Genomic DNA, 23,117 nt, shown 5'->3' on the forward strand with positions numbered 1-23,117 from the left:
TTAAAAAAAATGTCTCTTATAATCTTATAAGAAAATAAGACTTTTCTTACTTCTCCTGTTTTTGGCCAAGACAAAAGCTACAAGAGTTTACCTTGAATTAAATGCAAGATAATAATACAAATAATAACCCCAGGAAAAAAAGCTTTATGCATAATGCAGGACTTTTAATTATAAACCAGCCTAGGACTCTTATTTTGAAATGTCTATGCTTTACTATTGCTGGTTTTTCATTCAAAAAGATGAGGAAGATAAAAATATGCAACCGAGAGTCTGCGAGTCTGTTATTCATTTAATTATATCATAGACTTTGAAGTTTAATAATCACGTGTTTTTCCATCCGCAAAGACATTTGTTGCACCATTTCAGAGATGACCTTAAATTTTAACGTGACAATAGTCCCTTTCACACAGCAATCGTGGTAAATTACCGTAAAATTGCCAGAACGACTTAACCGGTAAATTCACACAAGCAACAGCGCTCTGGCTTTTACCGGGAACAGACCACTCACACACCAGAAATACCGGTAGACTCTGTTATGATGTCATTAACCGGAGAGTATGCCTTGTTCCTGAAGAAGGCTAGTTCATTTATCATGCGCGACAGTATCGCTAACTGTTCCGCTAAATTGTTGACAAATCTCTTTATCCGCCCGGACGAGGAAAAGCGCTTTAGTTTCGCTATCGCTCCAATTTGAAGACATTTGTAAACAGTAACGAGCGTCTTAAATTCTGTGATTGGCTCGAATCTGTTGCTCTTTCAACGGCTTCTGATTGGCCCAAACCCCTTCTTACGTCAGCGCGCTCTGACCTCGTACCTGCAAAACACCGCTAATCTTCATTCTGCGTTCACACAGCGCATATACCGCAACAGAGTTTGTTTCCAGAAGTAAATAGCGTCACAGTCCAGCTTAAGTCAGTTCTCATATAATGGAGTCAGTGCAGGAGAGCAATAATATTGATGAATATTAAATGTCCTCAACTGAGCCAGACGAAAGGTGACGGTGGCTTAAAACTCCATCAGTGACAGAATGGAGGAAAGCTCGTGAGAAGCACTCGTGTGTGAAGGGGCTCTTGAATGGGTCAGTTCTCGGGTACAGGTTCTGCTTCCGGCTGAACTGAAGCGAGTGGTCGTGTTAATGAGCATCAGATCTCCACTGGGTCTGGCTCTTTCTGGCTGGACTACACAGACACCATCATATCCTCGTCATATTTCCAGCCCTTCTCTCGTTCTCATGACTGGAAACCTCAGAGATGATTTGATATATAAACTGCAGATCAGCCCGGGTTCCCAGAGAAATGCTGAAACCCTTTTCCACACATTGCCAGTGTCCTGCGGGCCGATGGGTCCGTGCCTGATCTCGTTCTCATTATCCACTTGTACACGTCGCTCCAGTGCTCATGCAAGAAGGACTTGTGGAAGAGAAACTCTTCAGAGGTGCTGACTAGGGTCGGGTAGCGATTGAATGTTAACGATTTCGATTCTGCTTATCGATTCCAATAAGGAAAAAAAACAAACAAAGATGGATATCATTCACATTTAGTCTTATTGCAAAACATTTAATTGTGTCTGAATATCATGGTCAGAAATCATCAGGCTAAAGAACACTCACACAAGGAGCGTTTGCCTGTGGTTTAAAAACACCATAGAAGAACAACTAGCCGAACTGATATACATTTCAAGCATTATTAAAGACCAGTAAACACTCAGTCATTAAAAAAGAACAAACAATGTATGTATGATGGGTTGACGCAATTTCCACTGGAACAGGAAACTAAGACGGGACATATTGAATGGCTCCTCCCCCTTTTTAAATAGCCAATAGCGTTTAGTTTACCCCTCAGACCCCTCCGAGCGCTGATGATGCGCTGGAGTCACGAGTAGAGATGTGAATAAACTCTAGCCATTTCATTCTTGACCAGCGTAGAGTTGGAGAACGAGTAAAACACGAGCGTTTGAGCAGCCGAACACACACTCCAACACATGTTCCTCGCTTCGGCCAGCAGAGGGGGCGGGGCTTCAGATTCTAGAGAGCATGTGATTGGACAGAAGATGTGATGAGACGCGGTGATGTCATAAAAATCCCGGATCCATTGAGAGACTGTAGGTTTTGAACGCTTAGATCTCTAAAATGCACATTCTGTCATTGTTTTGGAGCACAGCAGATTATTCATAACCTTAAGGCGAACATATTCATACTAAAAGCTAAAAAACTTACATTTTGATTTCAGGAGGGCTTTAAAATTTGTCTCTTTTATCCATTTACTCGAAGAAATGATCAACAGATGAATCAGTTCTGCAAATAAACGTTAGTTGCAGCCCTGGAATAAATTGTGCGTAAGACAGACGATAAAATGTTTGGCTTTATGCAGGTTAATTAGATAGGAAATCTCTATAGCGGATCATTGGTTAATAAATTACCTAGTTCTAGGGCTGCCACTTTACGTTCGAAAACCGATTGCACAATCGATCGGATCAACCAACACAAGTTTCGAAAACGAAAATAGGGAATGGATTTCAGCGTCTTCTCTCGGAGCGCGTCCGGCTCGCCTCGACACGCCCGCAGCATATTACTTCACGCCAATAAATCATCAGGAATATTCGCTGACTTGTGCGCGTCTCAAGCGCCCTCTTTACGTTCGTCCTAATGCCTGTTAGTTGTCCGTGGATTTGCCCATATTTGGCGTTTAAAATGGAAACGTCTTTAGACATGGAAAATCGATTTTACAAACACTTGTGTCTCAAAGATCGAACAGGATTTTTTCACGAAAGTGACAGCCCTAGTTCTGTCATGAAACTGTAGATCGGTCTGACTCATTTAGCGATCGCATCATGATCCTCATAGCACAGCTGATTGGGTGTCGTCAGCAGCGAGCGAGCGGACACACTCCTGAACACTCCATGCCAGAAATCATGAGGATATTGAGTAAAGATCATGTTCCATGAAGATATTGAGTAAAGATCCTACCGTAAATATATAAAACATGTATTTCTGTGAGTGAATGCAGCACAATCGCCAACATAAATGCACAACTTTAAAGGAGATTTTCTCAATGTTTCGATTATTAATATATACATATCACACATAACACATATCTGTAAGTGCTATTGAGACTCTCTGTGGAGACTGCTGACCCCGTGCCTCTGCTTTAAGCCGGAGCACTGTGTGTAGGACGGGCCTGTGGAGCGGAAAGACAAAGGCAGATTCCAGTTACACTCTCTCACTGCAGATAATGCTGCAGGCTTCGGTCGGGGGCGGGGCCAGTGATGTCATCGGCAGTGATGTCATCGGCCCCGATCCTGAAAGGGCCTCTTTGTTGGCAGGGATCAGTTCTTGCTTTTCCTCTGGATCGTCTCTCAAGACGACACACACCATGAAAAAGACAACACTATCGTCAAAGTGCTTGATTTAACTCCTACACTCGTGTGGTGGTTGTGGGAGATATATCCGTGTGGATGGCTAGTTCCTCACCGGACAGAGAAAACGAGAAGAACGGGAAGAGCGGGGGAAAAAATGGAGCCTCTTACTTTGGAAACTCGCTAGAAGAACGCGGTGAAGTGGGTTTAAGATGAAGAAGAGCCGTGTTTGACTCCATCTTCACGCTGTACATGACTTAAGCTACTTATACACAACTTTTTCATGTTTTTGGCTACTTTCTTTTGAACTTTCCTTTGGATAAAAGAGAAACTAACTGGATTATATCTTTCGATTGGACGTGTTTGGGAAGCAAATGAAAATGTTGGAAATTTGTCTAAAATTGGTGGGCTGTAAATCCAAGAAAGGTCTTTCTTCGTCCTCCAGCTGTTACTTTGAAGGTAAGCGACTGTGAGGGCGAACGTGTGTGTGTGTGTGTGTGTGTGTGTGTGTGTGTGTGTGTGTGTGTGTGTGTGTGAATCTCAGTTACAGAGCGGCCGAGGCCGAACTCGGGCTTGGGGTGGACATGCGGATGGATCTGTGTCGATGGACTGGTGAAAGTCCCAGGCCTCGGTTCTCCTTGTGTGTGTTTGGAAAGTGGAGGAGGGGAAGAGCGAGAGCAAAGCCAGACACACTGGCTCGGGGAAAAGAAAGAGAGGAAAAAACGAGGGAGGAGAAAACACTGGGAAATCTGATTCCTGTCTGGATTGAGCCGTGCAGTTTGGTGTGTGTGTGTGTGTGTGTGTGTGGAGAGAGAGTTTTGAATGCATCTTTGAGCTCATTTACTGAATGATCTTATTGAGTGTGTGTGTGTGTGTGTGTGTGTGTGTGTGTTCGATTTCAACTCTCAGGCTGATTGAACAATAATGAGCCGTCTGTGAGATACTGAACGCCAGTAACTGTTGGAAAACATCTTTTAACCTGTGAACCCCATAGAGATCTGAACTTAAATAGTCGTAATTCAGGAATGCTTTGAAATATTGATCTAACGTTGGTCTCTTTTTATAGAGAACACTGAAGAAGAGTGTAGAAAAGCTGTAGAAGTTTACTGTAGAGCTCATGCACTGAACTAAACATTTATTTAATAGTCAAGTCACCTTTATACAGCGCTTTACAACACAGAGCAGCTCTACAGAGATAACAGGAGAATAATGCAACAAAGTTTGTTTCCAGAAGAAAATAGTGAAAAATAGTGTCACAGTCTAAAAAAAAAAAAAAATAATAAACTTAAATAAGTTCAGTGATGGATCAGTTTTGTTGTAAAAAAGTTATTAATTTAGCTGTTATATAATGGTGTTATACAAAATATATATTTCACAAAATAGTTTGGACTCTAAAGTTGCTCGAAAATCAAAGCATTGTGTCTGAGCAAGTTTTGTTCCAAATCTGAAGTTGATATCACACAAACGTAGGCTTTAAAGTATCTCTGAATAAGTATCAAAGTATCTCTTTGGTGTAACGATGTCCCGTTTCACTGGAAGATTATTGAGTGTTTAAGCTTTTCAAATGATAGGCCTTCCTAATGGGTGATTTACTAAAATATATGAAAGGGAAAAATGGAAATAAATAGAAGAACTGAGTGTGACACGGACAATTATCAGGGCAAAAGTTGAAGAATCGTCTGGTTTGATGTCATATATTGATGCTTTATCTCAGAAATATGCAAGTTTGATCATAGTGATGGTATGATCAGTGTATGATCATCAGTATCTGGAGCAGTTTCATGAGCTCACGTTGACTGGGCCGCTGAAGGGAACCGCAGAAAGCCCATTTAAAGTCGGTGAAAGATTAGTTGCATCATCTGGTTTACTCCTGTAAGTGCCTTCATCAGAAGTTCTCCACTGTTGTCGTAATAGTTTGTCATTCTCTCATTATTTGTTGACTCTCATGTTGTTCTGTGCAACACAAGGGACATCTTTATCATGCTGTCAGACTCCGGTAATGAGCAACGGGAGTGTCCTGATGTTTCCTTTGGAATGTGGAAACTCTCTCGGATTGTGTGAAATGCCTGATTAAAGAGATGCGAATAATGTTCAGATGGACTCGTATGCCCATGTGACCCACACAGCTGTGGTGACGGCCGATGATTACTGCTGAACACATCTGGGGTGTGTGTTGCTATCGGCGTGTCTACATCAGTTCCAGCCCTGCATCAAAACACAAAAATGTACTTGAGAACAGTTGAGAAATCTCAGTGTCGGTGATGCTTCATATTTGTGTGGAAACGTCATACATTTTATTTTTCAGGATTCTTTGATGAATATAAAGTTAAAAAACAATATAAAAGAAAAAAGCAGCATTTATTTGAAACAGAATCTTTTGTAACATTATAAATGTCTTTACTGTCACTTTTGATCAATTTAATGTGTCCTTGCTGATTAAAGAATCAACTTCTTTAAAAAAAAGAACTTTTAAATGATAGTGAATCAAGGTTTTCACAGAAATATGAACTTTTTTTAACACTGATAATAATCATAAATGTTTCTTGAGCATCAAATCATCATATTAGAGTGATTTCTGAAGGATCATGTGACACTGAAGACTGGAGTAATGATGCTGAACATTCAGCTTTGATCACAGGAATAAATTACACTTTACTATATATTCACAGAGAAAACAGCTGATTTACATTATAATAATATCTCAGTTTTTAAGGTCAAATAAATGCAGCCTTTCAGAAACATTAAAAAATCTTAAATTATTTCAAACTTTTGCATTGTCTCATTAATCTCATGATGATTGAACTGAATTGTAATTAAAACTTGCCAACTGTGCTTAAAGGTGCAGTGTGTGATGTTTAGCGCATCTAGTGGTGAGGTTGCGAACTGCACCCAACTGAAGTTACGGTGGCCGACAGGAAGTGATGTCATCGTCTGAGACAGCAGAGAGTAGCCAGTTCAGCAATGAGGATTCTTTAATTATAATGAAATGCCTCATTGTAAAGTAATAAACACATAACGATTCATTATGTAAGGTCTTTATACACCACTGAAAACATAGTTGTGTTTATGATATTGCATTTCTGTCAACAGATCATCCTAAATATTACACACTGCACTTTTAAGAATTTTTTTGTAAATATTTACTTTACGTTGGTCAGATTGTTCTGTGTTATAGTAATGGGAATTACACTCGCATGTATTGACCTTTGCCCTTTGATGTGTTTGCAGAAGCTCTCCAGCGGCCCGGTTTCGAGCCTCCGGGTCTCTCTGAAGCGGCTCGCTGGAACTCCAAGGAGAATCTGCTGGCGGGACCCGGAGAAAACGACCCCAACCTGTTCGTGGCGCTGTATGACTTCGTAGCGAGCGGCGACAACACTCTCAGCATCACCAAAGGTGCGACACACACTCGTATTCCCTCATCTGAAGCCTGCACACACACTGAACGCGTCTCCATCACTCAGACCTTTCATGAGGTCAAGACTTCAGAGGTCGAGACAAACCCAGTGGAATGTCACCGTTCAGCAGTAAATATTGCTCACAAGGCGCGTTTCCGTTACAGATTTGTGCAAAACTTTTGCGATTTATTCTAAATTTCGATAAAAAACGATTGTGAAATGACGGTGTTTCCATTAACCGATGTAATGCGGCTAACACGTCATTTGTTTCATTCCAAACATCATCGAGACGGATGTTGGTAGGTTTATATGGTTTATATATATCATGTCGCCGCACATTATCATCAGTGGAAGGAGCCGTGTGTGTGTTATCCAGCATTAGTGTCAAGGAAAGCCTCTTCTACTGAGAGCGGCTCGTATGAGGAGTTCTGGGGGTTTCTCCCTCAGTTCTGCTTCAAGCTCGTGATCGTGGCGTTTACAGTCCAGTATTCCTCTACTTCTTTTGTCTTTCATGAGTTTAATAAAGAACTCTGTCTCGTCTTCTGCCCAAACACACCGCGTCGTCTACGTCAGCTGACTGTAAATGCACAAAAACGGTTTCCATTGCAGTTTTGCGAAATATTCCTTTTTCGAATGGCCTGAAAACCACTTTTTTGCAGTGAATGGGAGTTTTTGCGAAATTGACGTGTTTCCATTGGGCATATTTTCAATTCGCAATTTCAGTTTGTGCATTTTAAGGGTAATGGAAACGCGGCTACAGACTCCTTTAATTATTAAAGTTAATAATTATTATTACATTAAAAACAACACCACGTGTCAGCAAGATTCATAACCCAATCATGTTCATAACTACGGTCGAAACTCAATTCCAATTCTGGAATCACATACTTGAGGAACTGGACACTTGTTATAAAATTATAAGGACAAACTTCAGAGGTCGAGACAAATATCAGTGAAATTTCACTGTTCTCTGAACCACAGAAAGGTTCATTAGTGAACATTAGTAAACTACCTTATGGCTCGTTTCCACTGAGCGGTACAGTACAGTACGGTACGGGTCGGTAAACCATGGATCGGCTAGCGTTTCCACTGAGCGGTACAGTACAGTACGGTACAGTACGGTACGGGTCGGTAAACCATGGATCGGCTAGCGTTTCCACTGAGCGGTACAGTACAGTACGGTACGGTTCGGTAAACCATGGATCGGCTAGCGTTTCCACTGAGCGGTACGGTACGGGTCGGTAAACCATGGATCGGCTAGCGTTTCCACTGAGCGGTACAGTACAGTACGGTACAGTACGGTACGGGTCGGTAAACCATGGATCGGCTAGCGTTTCCACTGAGCGGTACGGTTCGGGTCGGTAAACCATGGATCGGCTAGCGTTTCCACTGAGTGGTACGGTACGGTACGGTACGGTACGGTTCGGGTCGGTAAACCATGGATCGGCTAGCGTTTCCACCGCCAACAGTGCCCTTACTCGATAGGCGTGGTGTAGCCTCTGCCGGAAAGAAGCGATCGACGTCTTTTTCGTGCGAAGAAGAAAGCGACATAAACAACATGGATGACATACAGCAGATCTTGTTCTTGCTTCTCGGAGTGTTTGTCACAAGAAGCCAAGCGCCGACATGAGGCGTTTCTCGATAGCAAGAACGCAAAGTTCGGCCTCAGGAGAATGACTCCCGAGGACGCGAGTCCGGTTATTCTGCGTCACTCAGCTCGCTCTGCTACTCCGGTTATCTCAGTCTGTATGTATATTTTAGGCAACAATAAAACTAAATATGTTATAAAACACCACACTGCCTCTTTACGTTTTCATTTAAAGAAATCTTAAACATTATAGCCACACAAATGTGGTTCAGGCAACGCGTATTGATTATATTCACTGCACATAACGTTTGCCTATTTATAACAAAACGCAATATAAAACACAAACCTGCCTGTTTTCGTTTAAATATAATATAAAAATATTAAACTTTTTAATATGGTCCAGGATGTGCATTTGTAGTAAACAACAGATGTTGCAGTAAACAACATTACAGATCATCTTCGTTGTATTAAAATTTAAAATGACAAAACTCAACCCAGTCTCTTTTTGTTAGATTTCAGTTTTATCAATATTAGCCATTATATAAGTATAATTAAAAGGTACAAGAAGCTATACAAATAAAGCAAACAATTCAGTCAAACATACAAAGTCAGCGCTCTAGTCTAACCATACAACGGTAAAGTTAAATAGCTTATAAAGTTATGAAACTTCCCCTCACCCTAAACGATTGGCCAGGGAACAAATTATAGATTCACGAGACCAAAGATCGCCCGTTAGATATAGACAAGACGAATTATATCTCATGTTTAACCACTACAGAGACGCCAGAGTCCGCGGCAAACGCCAGAAGGACTAGCCGAGGAAAGGCTGCTCCAGGCGGGGTACATGAGCGCCCGGTCATCGCTGGATCTCACAACCTGGATCAAATTTTCATAAATCTTTATAAAAAAACACTGATTTGAGCTTTAAACAACTACATTCTAGCCTGAAAAACTCTTAAAACTACATTTCGTGACACAGTAACAGTATTATTATATTAAACTCTATATTAAAAAATGGCGCTTCTTATGTTGTCATTCCCCTTGTAGCACGAGCAAGTGACGATTCTCTGTCAACCAATCAACGTCCTGCAGTGAGTCTAGCTCCGCCCTTTAGGACCGTACCACTGTGCTGGAACCCCAACGGAAGGGTACCTAAAAAGTGGTACGGTGCGGTTCGGTTTTTTGGTACCATTCACAACTGTTGACAGTGGAAACGGAAATAATTGCGTACCGTACCGTACCGTACCGTACCGCTCAGTGGAAACGAGCCATTAACATGAACTAATAATGAACAATACTACTTCAGCATTATTAATCTAAGTTAATATTTCCACATTTACTAATGCGTTATTAAAATCAAAGGTTGTATTTGTTAACATTAGTTAATGCACTGTGAACAAACAATGAACAGCTGCATTATTATTAACTAACATTAACAAAGATTAATAAATACTGTAACAGATGTATTGATCATTGTTAGTTCATGTTAGTTAATACATTTATTAATGTTAACTAATGAACCTTATTGTAAAGTGTTACTATTAAAGTTTATAATTATTATTACATTAAAACAATGCCATGTATCAGCAAGACTTATAAGCTAGTAATGTTCACACCTGGGTCGGGTCGCACCAGCCGTTCGTGAGTTCTTTCTTAAATTGGAACGTAAAGTCCACACTAGAGGTTTAGTAACGACTGGCTAGTTTGTAACTAACTCTGAACTTTATTCCGTTGCACCATTTGTTCGTAAGGCAGAACGCAGCTAGTAGGTCGTAAGCTCTCCGTAAAGTAATGCGTAGTCGCATAATATGACGTTTAGCCTCGATGGTCCAATAGCAGCCGTCAAATACGTGAGCAGATGTTGTGTTGAATTTCAGTTTATCCTTCATTCTTTTGCCTCACGTTACTAACGGTAAAAATAAGTTTCCATTAAATACGATAATGTTTACTACGATACTACGGTCAAAACAACACTGTTTTGAGCTCTCACACACTCCGGTCACACACTGTTTTGAGCTCTCACACACTACGGTCACACACTACGGTCAAAACAACACTGTTTTGAGCTCTCACACACTCCGGTCACACACTACGGTCACACACTACGGTCACACACTACGGTCACACACTACGGTCACACACTCCGGTCACACACTCCGGTCACACACTACGGTCACACACTACGGTCACACACTCCGGTCACACACTGTTTTGAGCTCTCACACACTCCGGTCACACACTGTTTTGAGCTCTCACACACTCCGGTCACACACTGTTTTGAGCTCTCACACACTACGGTCACACACTACGGTCACACACTCCGGTCACACACTACGGTCACACACTACGGTCACACACTACGGTCACACACTCCGGTCACACACTGTTTTGAGCTCTCACACACTCACACTGTTTTGAGCTCTCACACACTCCGGTCACACACTGTTTTGAGCTCTCACACACTACGGTCACACACTACGGTCACACACTCCGGTCACACACTACGGTCACACACTCCGGTCACACACTACGGTCACACACTGTTTTGAGCTCTCACACACTCCGGTCACACACTACGGTCAAAACAACACTGTTTTGAGCTCTCACACACTCCGGTCACACACTCCGGTCACACACTACGGTCACACACTCCGGTCACACACTGTTTTGAGCTCTCACACACTCCGGTCACACACTGTTTTGAGCTCTCACACACTACGGTCACACACTACGGTCACACACTCCGGTCACACACTACGGTCACACACTACGGTCACACACTACGGTCACACACTGTTTTGAGCTCTCACACACTATGGTCACACACTACGGTCACACACTACGGTCACACACTACGGTCACACACTGTTTTGAGCTCTCACACACTACGGTCACACACTACGGTCACACACTACGGTCACACACTACGGTCACACACTGTTTTGAGCTCTCACACACTCCGGTCACACACTACGGTCACACACTGTTTTGAGCTCTCACACACTACGGTCACACACTACGGTCACACACTACGGTCACACACTACGGTCACACACTGTTTTGAGCTCTCACACACTCCGGTCACACACTACGGTCACACACTACGGTCACACACTGTTTTGAGCTCTCACACACTATGGTCACACACTACGGTCACACACTGTTTTGAGCTCTCACACACTATGGTCACACACTACGGTCACACACTACGGTCACACACTGTTTTGAGCTCTCACACACTACGGTCACACACTACGGTCACACACTACGGTCACACACTGTTTTGAGCTCTCACACACTCCGGTCACACACTACGGTCACACACTCCGGTCACACACTGTTTTGAGCTCTCACACACTCCGGTCACACACTACGGTCACACACTACGGTCACACACTGTTTTGAGCTCTCACACACTACGGTCACACACTACGGTCACACACTACGGTCACACACTCCGGTCACACACTGTTTTGAGCTCTCACACACTATGGTCACACACTACGGTCACACACTCCGGTCACACACTGTTTTGAGCCCTCACACACTCCGGTCACACACTGTTTTGAGCTCTCACACACTACGGTCACACACTACGGTCACACACTACGGTCACACACTACGGTCACACACTGTTTTGAGCTCTCACACACTACGGTCACACACTACGGTCACACACTCCGGTCACACACTCCGGTCACACACTGTTTTGAGCCCTCACACACTCCGGTCACACACTGTTTTGAGCTCTCACACACTCCGGTCACACACTGTTTTGAGCTCTCACACACTACGGTCACACACTACGGTCACACACTCCGGTCACACACTGTTTTGAGCTCTCACACACTACGGTCACACACTACGGTCACACACTACGGTCACACACTGTTTTGAGCTCTCACACACTACGGTCACACACTACGGTCACACACTGTTTTGAGCTCTCACACACTACGGTCACACACTACGGTCACACACTCCGGTCACACACTGTTTTCAGCTCTCACACACTACGGTCACACACTACGGTCACACACTGTTTTGAGCCCTCACACACTCCGGTCACACACTGTTTTGAGCTCTCACACACTACGGTCACACACTACGGTCACACACTGTTTTGAGCTCTCACACACTACGGTCACACACTGTTTTGAGCTCTCACACACTACGGTCACACACTGTTTTGAGCTCTCACACACTACGGTCACACACTGTTTTGAGCTCTCACACACTACGGTCACACACTCCGGTCACACACTGTTTTGAGCTCTCACACACTACGGTCACACACTACGGTCACACACTGTTTTGAGCTCTCACACACTACGGTCACACACTACGGTCACACACTGTTTTGAGCTTTCACACACTACGGTCACACACTACGGTCACACACTGTTTTGAGCTCTCACACACTACGGTCACACACTACGGTCACACACTGTTTTGAGCTCTCACACACTACGGTCACACACTCCGGTCACACACTACGGTCACACACTCCGGTCACACACTACGGTCACACACTCCGGTCACACACTGTTTTGAGCTCTCACACACTCCGGTCACACACTCCGGTCACACACTCCGGTCACACACTCCGGTCACACACTACGGTCACACACTACGGTCACACACTCCGGTCACACACTCCGGTCACACACTGTTTTGAGCTCTCACACACTCCGGTCACACACTACGGTCACACACTCCGGTCACACACTGTTTTGAGCTCTCACACACTCCGGTCACACACTACGGTCACACACTCCAGTCACACACTCCGGTCACACACTGTTTTGAGCTCTCACACACTCCGGTCACACACTACGGTCACACACTACGGTCACACACTCCGGTCACACACTGTTTTGAGCTCTCACACACTCCGGTCACACACTACGGTCACACACTCCAGTCACACACTCCGGTCACACACTGTTTTGAGCTCTCACACACTCCGGTCACACACTCCGGTCACACACTACGGTCACACACTACGGTCACACACTCCGGTCACACACTCCGGTCACACACTCCGGTCACACACTACGGTCACACACTCCGGTCACACACTGTTTTGAGCTCTCACACACTCCGGTGTTTTCTGGTTTGTATTTTTGAGAAGCCGGTCTCTGTTCGGTCACATGACTGACTGGAAACACACATATTTGCTGCACATTCTTCATCCTCCTCCTCTTCCTTTTTCTCGCACGACATGTTAGTTCTTTCCATTCGGCCGTGAAAACCAGCGTCACCTTTTTTTCCATTTACATCTGTTCATTTAGCAGATGCTTTTATCTAATACCTTCATTTAGGAACATCACAAGCAGTTCATCACACAGCCACACACATAAGGATTGCTTTCAGGGTTCCTACAAAGTGCTTAAAGTGCTTGAATTTGACTTCTTGAAATTAAAGTCCTGGAAAACCGTTGAAAACGTCCATAATTATGAAGAGGTACTTGTGCTTTACTTATTTAAATACAATATACAGTCAAACCAAAAATGATTCAGACACCAAATATAAGTTTTGATATTTTCACTAGTGTGTTCAGGACACTATAGTTCATTAATGTAAGTGAGGAGAGCAGAATAAAGTAAACTGTGACATATTATACCCAGATATTCTTCATACAGTGACTACCAGTGAAAGTTATAAACATTTGGGCATGACCATGTTTTGCTGAAGTGTGTTTTCTTTAATTGCTAATGCTCTTTTTACACACAGACTGAACACAATGAAGCATTGCTTGGTGATTGGTTGAGCTAAACTGGTATTATCTAATTGTGTAGTTAAATTTAACAGCTGACAGATATTCAACATAATTCATGTGTGAGACAGTCTAACAGAAGGACGGACAAAACCAGTCAAATATCAACTGATTTATCATATTTTATTACCATTTTCTAAACTATAGTGAATAAACTGTGATAATGTGAGAAATGTTGAAGGAGTGTGAATAAATGTTGGTTTGACTGTAGATGAAATTCGAAAAAACAAATATAATCTTTTCAGGCGAAGTTAACGCTGATAAACCCCCATCAGGCGGTTTCTGGATATGAACTACGACAACATTATAATATAAAATATAATTTATTGAACAACAATAGCCATTATAAACTTTGCATTTAATATGTATTCTTATATGTGGCAAGTTGTATTTTGGATAGCTTATATCTGTAATTTGAGTAAAAAAATAAAATAAAGATATTGTGTGATAAGTGCGATCTCTGATTGTAGTCTTTGGAAAACTAAAAAATATTGCTTTAAAAGTCCTTAATCGTCCTGGAAATACATTTCACAGTATCCGAATGAACCTTGAGTCTGATTAAAACGGTAAATTACACACATGAGTGATTTAAGTCTGTATATTTACAACATGTTTTTGAAGCGCTGATCATTGTAGCGTGAACACACCGGCCAATCAGAGGTGTTTATGATTCCGCTCGACAGCGCTCAAAGCCTCACATTTTTACAATTTCAGTATCGACTTGGTACCGAAGTCGGTACTTTTGACAACACTATAATAGACCCTGACATGTGATGTGGTAGAGCCGGCCGAACGCATTGAGTGACTGACTGACTGTGACGTGTCTTTAACCAGGAGAGAAGCTGAGGGTTCTGGGATACAATCACAATGGCGAGTGGTGCGAGGCGCAGACGAAGAACGGGCAGGGCTGGGTGCCGAGCAACTACATCACGCCGGTGAACAGCCTGGAGAAGCACAGCTGGTACCACGGGCCCGTGTCGCGCAACGCCGCTGAGTACCTGCTCAGCAGCGGCATCAACGGCAGCTTCCTGGTGCGCGAGAGCGAGAGCAGCCCCGGCCAGCGGTCCATATCGCTGCGCTACGAGGGGCGCGTCTACCACTACCGTATCAACACCGCCTCCGACGGCAAGGTGAGAGTGTGTGTGTGTGTGTGTGAGGTCCATATCGCTGCACTACGAGGCGCGTGTCTACCACTACCGTATCACCGCTTCTGTATCAACACCGCCTCCGACGGCAAGGTGTGAGTCAGTGAGTCGGTGGGTGAGTGAGTTGGTCAGTGAGTGAGTGAGTGAGTGAGTGAGTGAGTGAGTCAGTGAGTGAGTGAGTCAGTGAGTGAGTGAGTGAGTGAGTCAGTGAGTGAGTGAGTGAGTGAGTTGGTCAGTGAGTGAGTGAGTCAGTCAGTCAGTCAGTCGGTCAGTGAGTGAGTGAGTTGGTCAGTGAGTGAGTGAGTGAGTGAGTGAGTGAGTGAGTCAGTCAGTCGGTCGGTCAGTGAGTGAGTGAGTGAGTGAGTGAGTTGGTCAGTGAGTGAGTGAGTGAGTTGGTCAGTGAGTGAGTGAGTGAGTTGGTCAGTCAGTGAATGAGTGAGTCAGTCGGTCGGTCAGTGAGTGAGTGAGTGAGTTGGTCAGTGAGTGAGTGAGTGAGTGAGTGAGTGAGTCAGTGAGTGAGTGAGTCAGTGAGTGAGTCAGTGAGTGAGTGAGTGAGTGAGTTGGTCAGTGAGTGAGTGAGTCAGTCAGTCAGTCAGTCGGTCAGTGAGTGAGTGAGTTGGTCAGTGAGTGAGTGAGTGAGTCAGTCAGTCGGTCGGTCAGTGAGTGAGTGAGTGAGTGAGTGAGTTGGTCAGTGAGTGAGTGAGTGAGTTGGTCAGTGAGTGAGTGAGTGAGTTGGTCAGTGAGTGAGTGAGTGAGTTGGTCAGTCAGTGAATGAGTGAGTCAGTCGGTCGGTCAGTGAGTGAGTGAGTGAGTTGGTCAGTGAGTGAGTGAATGAGTGAGTGAGTTGGTCAGTGAGTGAGTGAGTCAGTCAGTGAGTCAGTCAGTGAATGAGTGAGTGAGTGAGTTGGTCAGTGAGTGAGTGAGTCAGTGAATGAGTGAGTGAGTGAGTGAGTCAGTGAGTGAGTCAGTGAGTTGGTCAGTGAGTTGGTCAGTGAGTGAGTGAACGAGTTGGTCAGTGAGTGAGTGAGTGAGTCGGTGGGTGAGTGAGTCAGTGAGTGAGTGATTTGGTCAGTGAGTGAGTGAGTCAGTCAGTGAGTCAGTCAGTGAATGAGTGAGTGAGTGAGTGAGTTGGTCAGTGAATGAGTGAATGAGTGAGTGAGTGAGTCAGTGAGTTGGTCAGTGAGTGAGTGAACGAGTTGGTCAGTGAGTGAGTGAGTCAGTGAGTGAGTGAGTGAGTCGGTGGGTGAGTGAGTGAGTTGGTCAGTGAGTGAGTGAGTGAGTTGGTCAGTGAGTGAGTGAGTCAGTCAGTCAGTCAGTGTGTGAGTGAGTGGGTGTGTGAGAGTAAGTGAGTGAGTGAGTGAGTCAGTCAGTCAGTGTGAGAGTGAGTGAGTGAGTGAGTGAGTGAGTGAGTTGGTCAGTGTGTGAGTGAGTGAGTGAGTGAGTGAGTGAGTGAGTTGGTCAGTGAGTGAGTGAGTGAGTGAGTTGGTCAGTGAGTGAGTGAGTGAGTCGGTCAGTGAGTCAGTCAGTGAATGAGTGAATTAGTGAGTGAGTGAGTGAGTTGGTCAGTGAGTGAGTGAGTCAGTCAGTCAGTCAGTGTGTGAGTGAGTGGGTGTGTGAGAGTAAGTGAGTGAGTGAGTGAGTCAGTCAGTCAGTGTGAGAGTGAGTGAGTGAGTGAGTGAGTGAGTGAGTGAGTGAGTGAGTGAGTTGGTCAGTGTGTGTGTGAGTGAGTGAGTGAGTGAGTGAGTGAGTGAGTTGGTGAGTGAGTGAGTGAGTGAGTTGGTCAGTGAGTGAGTGAGTGAGTCGGTCAGTGAGTCAGTCAGTGAATGAGTGAATTAGTGAGTGAGTGAGTGAGTTGGTCAGTGAGTGAGTGAGTCAGTGAATGAGTGAATGAGTGAGTGAGTCAGTGAGTGAGTCAGTGAGTTGGTCAGTGAGTGAGTGAACGAGTTGGTCAGTGAGTGAGTCAGTGAGTGAGTCGGTGGGTGAGTGAGTCAGTGAGTGAGTGAGTGAGTTGGTCATTGAGTGAGTGAGTCGGTGAGTGAGTTGGTCAGTGAGTGAGTGAGTCAGTCAGTGAGTCAGTCAGTGAATGAGTGAGTGAGTGAGTTGGTCAGTGAGTGAGTGAACGAGTTGGTCAGTCAGTGAGTGAGTGAGTGAGTGAGTCAGTGAGTGAGTGAGTTGGTCATTGAGTGAGTGAGTGAGTCGGTGAGTGAGTTGGTCAGTTGGTCATAAATTAATAATACTTTAATGTGTTTTAGAGTAAAAATCGTGAGGGTTTTTATTTATTAAGTCGAGCGCACTATTTAATATCTCCCGTATACAGGCGTTGCCAAGCAACGTGGCCACAGCGACCCGACCGCAGCAGTTGATCAGTGAGTTTGAGCCAGCGCAATCATTTAGAACTGTCATCAGGCAAATTGACGGGACGCCTTTCCTAGGTGTCCATTATCACTTTTTAACGGACACCCTGCAGCCAATCAGAATCGAGTATTCACCCAGACCATGGTATAAAAAATTATAAACTCCACATTTCAGCCTTTAAACCATTTTTAAGAAGAGTGAAAATGATAAATGTTAGTAAATATTCATTTAAAATATGATTGTATATAATATTCTAGATACCTTATTCTAACATGCTGAATGAAAGTGCAAATTCCCTGTCTGACAGTAGGTGGCAGAACACACGACTCTGACACACACGACTCTGACACAATTAACACTCGTGTCCAAGGCCTTCAGTCACACAGTGATTGAGGCTCGTCCAGTCGTGTGAGACTCCAGTGGGGAAATACATATCCATAAATCCATTCCTCACATGCCTGACGCTCCTGGTCTCTGCATGAGCCTCGACACACACTTTCCTGCAAATTAATATACTATATTTTAGTTCGATAATGTTTTTATTTATTTAATACTTTGTATTTTTAGGGGATTTTATGGTACTAAATTATATTTACGCTTTATTAACAATCCATTTATTCACTTTTTGGGCATAGACCTGAAAATTTCATTTCCAACTTGAACTGTGGTAAATCTTGAATACTTTCGAGCGACAGACTGAAGTTTAATCTCTTTTCAAAGACGACACCTGGCAGATTATTGCTGAAGTGAAAAGAGTTTTAAAAAGTGAACTAAAAAAAAAGTTACAGAATTTTACGTTTATTGTTATGAAAATGTTTTCAAATTTCTATGTTCTATTTTCAAATTTTATATGAAATATATATTTTCAAAAAAAAAAATTACTCTAAAACTGTGAGAAAATCAAAACCATAAATCTAAACAAGTTGTGTTCAAAAGTTGAGGTTGATATCTCAAAAAATGAGCGTTCAGTGAGATGTTGTTCGTCTGCAGTACCAAACGCTTCCACTAGAGGAAACTCGTCTCATTCATTTCTGACTTGAATGCTTTAGAGCGACAGATTGGCAGACGCTTGGCAGAGTATTGCTGAAGTCAGGCCAGCTGACAGTCTTGCCTGGGCCCGGGACGAGATAATCTTACATGGCCCCCCCGCGCCCAGATCTCTGCTTTTCCCTTGCTCTTCCTCTCCTTTGCATTAACTATGTTAACAAATACAACTTTTGATTTCAATAATGTAGGCTATTAGTAGCCTGAATATTAAAATTGATATTAACAATGTCGTAGAAGTGCAGTTTATTAATAGTATGTTAACTAATGTAGTTAACTAGAGTTTAATAAATGGAAGATTATTGTAAAGTGTTTTTTTCAGCACGCATTGTGTGATTATCTCGGCAGTTTAGGACATCGCACAAGATTTGTGTCAACACAGAAAACATTTCATCACTGGATAGGTTTTTTCGTTTACTGAAATTGTGGTTTATGGGCGGAACGCTTTTCAGAGAAGATAAGGCAGCGTTGTTGTTTTTTTAGCACAAGTCACGCGGTAATTCAGGAGAAAAAATCTCCAAATGCTCCACGTGAAACTGCGGTCTTCCGACCTTTTACTATCGTGTCAATTGACTTTGATTAATATGCGCGAGGGAGAGAGAGCAAGACAGCGCTCGACCATAGACGCGCTCGATGTGTTGTTTGAGGACGTGAGAGTGTGCGCGGGGCTCTCTGCTCGTTATCGCCCTGTCAGGCGCAGTCATTCTATTCTACATCACTTACCGATCAAATAAGGCTTTGGCAGGACAAAAATTTGCTTTGGCGGCCACCAAAAAAATTTCAACGCAGGAAAACTCATGACAAGGCTCGTAAACGTTGGCTGCGCTGTTTCTTACGTTGCTCTACGTTGACTTTACTAGTTCCAGCTTCACCGTCACCGTCTTTTAAAAAATATTTGTTTAGAAAATCTCCCAGGCCTCTATTTTCTTCTTCTCTTCTTCTCTTTTCTTGCCTTTTCTGAGCACTGGACTTGTGCGGACCGATTTTGAGCGTACAGAACTTCAAATTAAATGACCACTTAATTTTCACTTAATTAAGTTCTTGGCCACTATTTCAAGGACAATTAGGAAGAAAACAAATAAAAAGCTTTTATGTAACTCAAATATTACAGATTTTTTCCACAAATAGGCCTTATATTTTTTTTTATTATTTTGTATTATTCAATAATTTAATGAGGGCCCAGTTCTGGGCCCCCCCCCTACCCTGGGCCCGGGACAACAGACCCATTTGTCCCCCCTGTCACGGGCGTGGCTGAAGTGAAAACAGTTTTAAAAAGTGAACTTAAAAAAAATTACAGAATTAGAGGAAATTCGTCTCCCATTAATTTCTGACCGCGAGGAGCACAAGTGTGACTATTGTTTTCAGGACCATTAAACCTTTTCGAATCATGTCCATTATTTGTGTGTGTGTGTTCACGCAGCAAGTGCCAAATCCTGAAGATGACGCGATGAAGAAAAACAAAAACATTCGGTAAAAATTTCGGTAAATAATGACCGAAGACCACCAGAAATGTACAGATAACTTGTATAAGAGTTTATCACTTGTAATGAGAGCTGTATTTAATGAATTATTATACAGCCAGTATGATATAACTCCATTCAGGACACTGGACTTCCAGCCATTTATAAACATCTGAAGTACTAAAATACAATAATTACTCCAATACATGATTAAAAATGTATTGAACATGCTTTAATGCACTAAAGAGGCCTCGTAAAAACTCATTTTTTTAAACAAAAACAAGGAAACGGTGCATCACTCCTGGATGTTACATTCTCTGACCAGGAAAAATGCCCACGGGAAACGCTCCGGGATTCCTGTGCCGTGTGTCAGCGTTTCTGACGGATGTCTCTCACTCCAGCTTTCACCATTGTGTTTCAAAGACTTTAAGTTAAAAGTAGAGTGATATTTAGAAACGCGCATCTAGAGAACGACTGATAATCGATTTGATGTTTTTGAACTATTTTTGATGTTCACATTTTTTGTTGACATGTTTTGTGTCACTTATGTTTGTTTATATCTGGCCAAACATGCACAAGTTATCTAACAATTATAAGTTGTTTTGTATTAATGTGCATGTTTTTAAAACATGCATGTCAAACAAGCATTAAATCCTCATTAAATGTTGGTTATTGGACATAAAATAATCTCTATCAGTATTGGTAATGGATCATCTGGTGTGTGTGGTGTGTCCTCAGCTGTACGTGTCGTCGGAGAGCCGCTTCAACACGCTGGCGGAGCTGGTCCATCATCACTCCACGGTGGCGGATGGCCTCATCACCACGCTGCATTACCCGGCTCCCAAACGCAACAAGCCCACCATCTACGGCGTGTCGCCCAACTACGACAAGTGGGAGATGGAGCGCACGGACATCACCATGAAGCACAAGCTGGGCGGAGGACAGTACGGAGAGGTGTACGAGGGCGTCTGGAAGAAGTACAGCCTCACCGTGGCCGTCAAAACACTAAAGGTCCGTGACACACACTGCGTTCGCTCTGCTTACGGGCGTCCGGCTCGCGCTGGCTTTCACCTGCTGTAGTTTTACTCAGTCTTTTCTTTGAGGTCCACGTGGACGTGTGATTTGACGAGCTTCTGCCGGGTGACAGATCAGTTTGTTTCAAATTGTCATCAAAGTTATTTGCTTTTTACATTGTTTTTCTTTGTTTGCGTTTAGAGCTGTGAAACGATTAATCGCATCTAAAATAAAAGTGTGTGTGTGCTGTGTATAATTATTTTGTATATATAAATACACACACATGCATGTATATATTTAAGAAATATTTGCATGTATATACTCTATATATATTTATATATAGTTTATATTATATAGAAATATAAATATTTTATATATAAATAACCAGTTTTTCTGAAATATATACACTACCAGTCAAAAGTTTTGGATCAGTAAGATTTTTAATGTTTTTAAAAGAGTCTCTTCTGCTCACCAAGGCTGTTTATTTGATTAAAAAAACAAACAAAAATACAGTAATATTATGAAATATTATTACAGTGTAAAATATCTGTTTTCTATGTGAGTATATAGTAAAGTGTAATTTATTCCTGTGATCAAAGCTAAATAATGAATGTTTCTTGAGCATCAAATCCTCATATTAGAGTGATTTGTGAAGGATCATGTGACACTGAAGACTGGAGTAATGATGCTGAACATTCAGCTTTGATCACAGGAATAAATTACACTTTACTATATACTCACATAGAAAACAGATATTTTAAATGGTCATAATATTTAACAATATTACTGAGCATAAGATACTTCTACTGATCCAAAACTTTTGACTGGTAGTGCACATGCATGTGTGTGTATTTACATATACAAAATAAATATATACACACACACACATATATTATGTAAACACAAACTTTTATTTTGGATGCGATTAATCGTTTCACAGCACTAATTGCTTTGACCTGCTGTAGTTTTATTCATTCTTTTTCGAGGTCCACGTTGACATTAATGTGACGAGCTTCTCCCAGTTGACAAATCAATTTGTTTCAAAATGTCATCAAAGTTATTTGCTTTTTGCATAGTTTTTCTCTGCCCCATCAGAGCAGAGTCTTGGGTCGGGACGGCACTGAATCAGAACGTGAACATTCTCATCTAAATCACACAGTTTTGTACATAAAGTTGTTTTGCTCTTGTGCAGGAAGACACGATGGAAGTGGAAGAGTTTTTAAAAGAAGCTGCCGTCATGAAAGAAATCAAACACCCAAACCTGGTGCAGCTGTTAGGTGAGTGTGTCTGTCGGGGCTTCACACACGGGTTTACACATGCAGACGTCTGATCAAGCACATGACCAGAGGCGGACAGAGTACACAGCTTCATTACTTGAGTAAAAGTACAGATACCCCTTGCTAAATTTTACTCAAGTACAAGTAAAAGTACTACAGTCAGATGTCTACTTAAGTAAAAGTACTAAAGTACTTGTTTTTAAAAGTACTTGAGTATCAAGAGTACATTTTCTAAATATTGCATTACTACTGCCACAGTGCTTACACTGGTAAACACAGCAAACACTTGAAGCGAAAACTATCATTAACTTGTTCAGAAAATTGAAATAGTCTGGCGAGGTGGGTCCACGGGTTCGGGATGCAATATTTTTTTTCCCAGGATGGTAGGGGAAGACTCATGAATATTCATTAGGGAAGTCATCCCTGATTGGTCTGATGACCTCCCTAACCCCGCCCCTAAACCTACCCGTCACTGGGATTAAGACCAATCAGGGATGACTACAGTCATGAAACTACAAAACGTGAGTCTACTTCTGCTATAGTAACCAACTATACTTTAGCACGCATCTGATTGACAGATAAACATTGCGCTCTTGTTTAATGTTGAGGTTATTTCAGCAGTTCACCTCATACATTTAGTGTAACAGCATTAAGTTAAAGAGGGCAAGCTTTAGCATTCAACTGAACTGAGCATGAATTTCACACA

The 23,117-nt window shown here is 42.7% G+C and overlaps 1 protein-coding gene across 2 annotated transcripts in view; it reads left to right on the forward strand.

Annotated features, from left to right (window-relative positions):
• abl1 (c-abl oncogene 1, non-receptor tyrosine kinase) overlaps positions 1-23,117 on the forward strand; it is a 43,000-nt gene that overhangs the window by 13,374 nt on the left and 6,509 nt on the right. Inside the window, exons 1-5 of one of the 2 annotated variants that reach the window (XM_084114167.1) lie at positions 3,261-3,813; positions 6,583-6,747; positions 14,951-15,246; positions 20,859-21,131; positions 22,327-22,411. In XM_084114167.1, coding sequence (XP_083970293.1) covers positions 3,729-3,813; positions 6,583-6,747; positions 14,951-15,246; positions 20,859-21,131; positions 22,327-22,411 — 904 coding nt within the window. In that variant the 5' untranslated portion in view covers positions 3,261-3,728. Of the gene's footprint in view, positions 1-3,260; positions 3,814-6,582; positions 6,748-14,950; positions 15,247-20,858; positions 21,132-22,326; positions 22,412-23,117 lie in introns of those variants that run through there. The other variant, XM_084114166.1, reaches the window with a different exon arrangement.

Source organism: Abramis brama, assembly GCF_963993115.1.
Source record: "Abramis brama genome assembly, chromosome: 5".
Lineage (NCBI taxonomy): Eukaryota > Metazoa > Chordata > Actinopteri > Cypriniformes > Leuciscidae > Abramis > Abramis brama.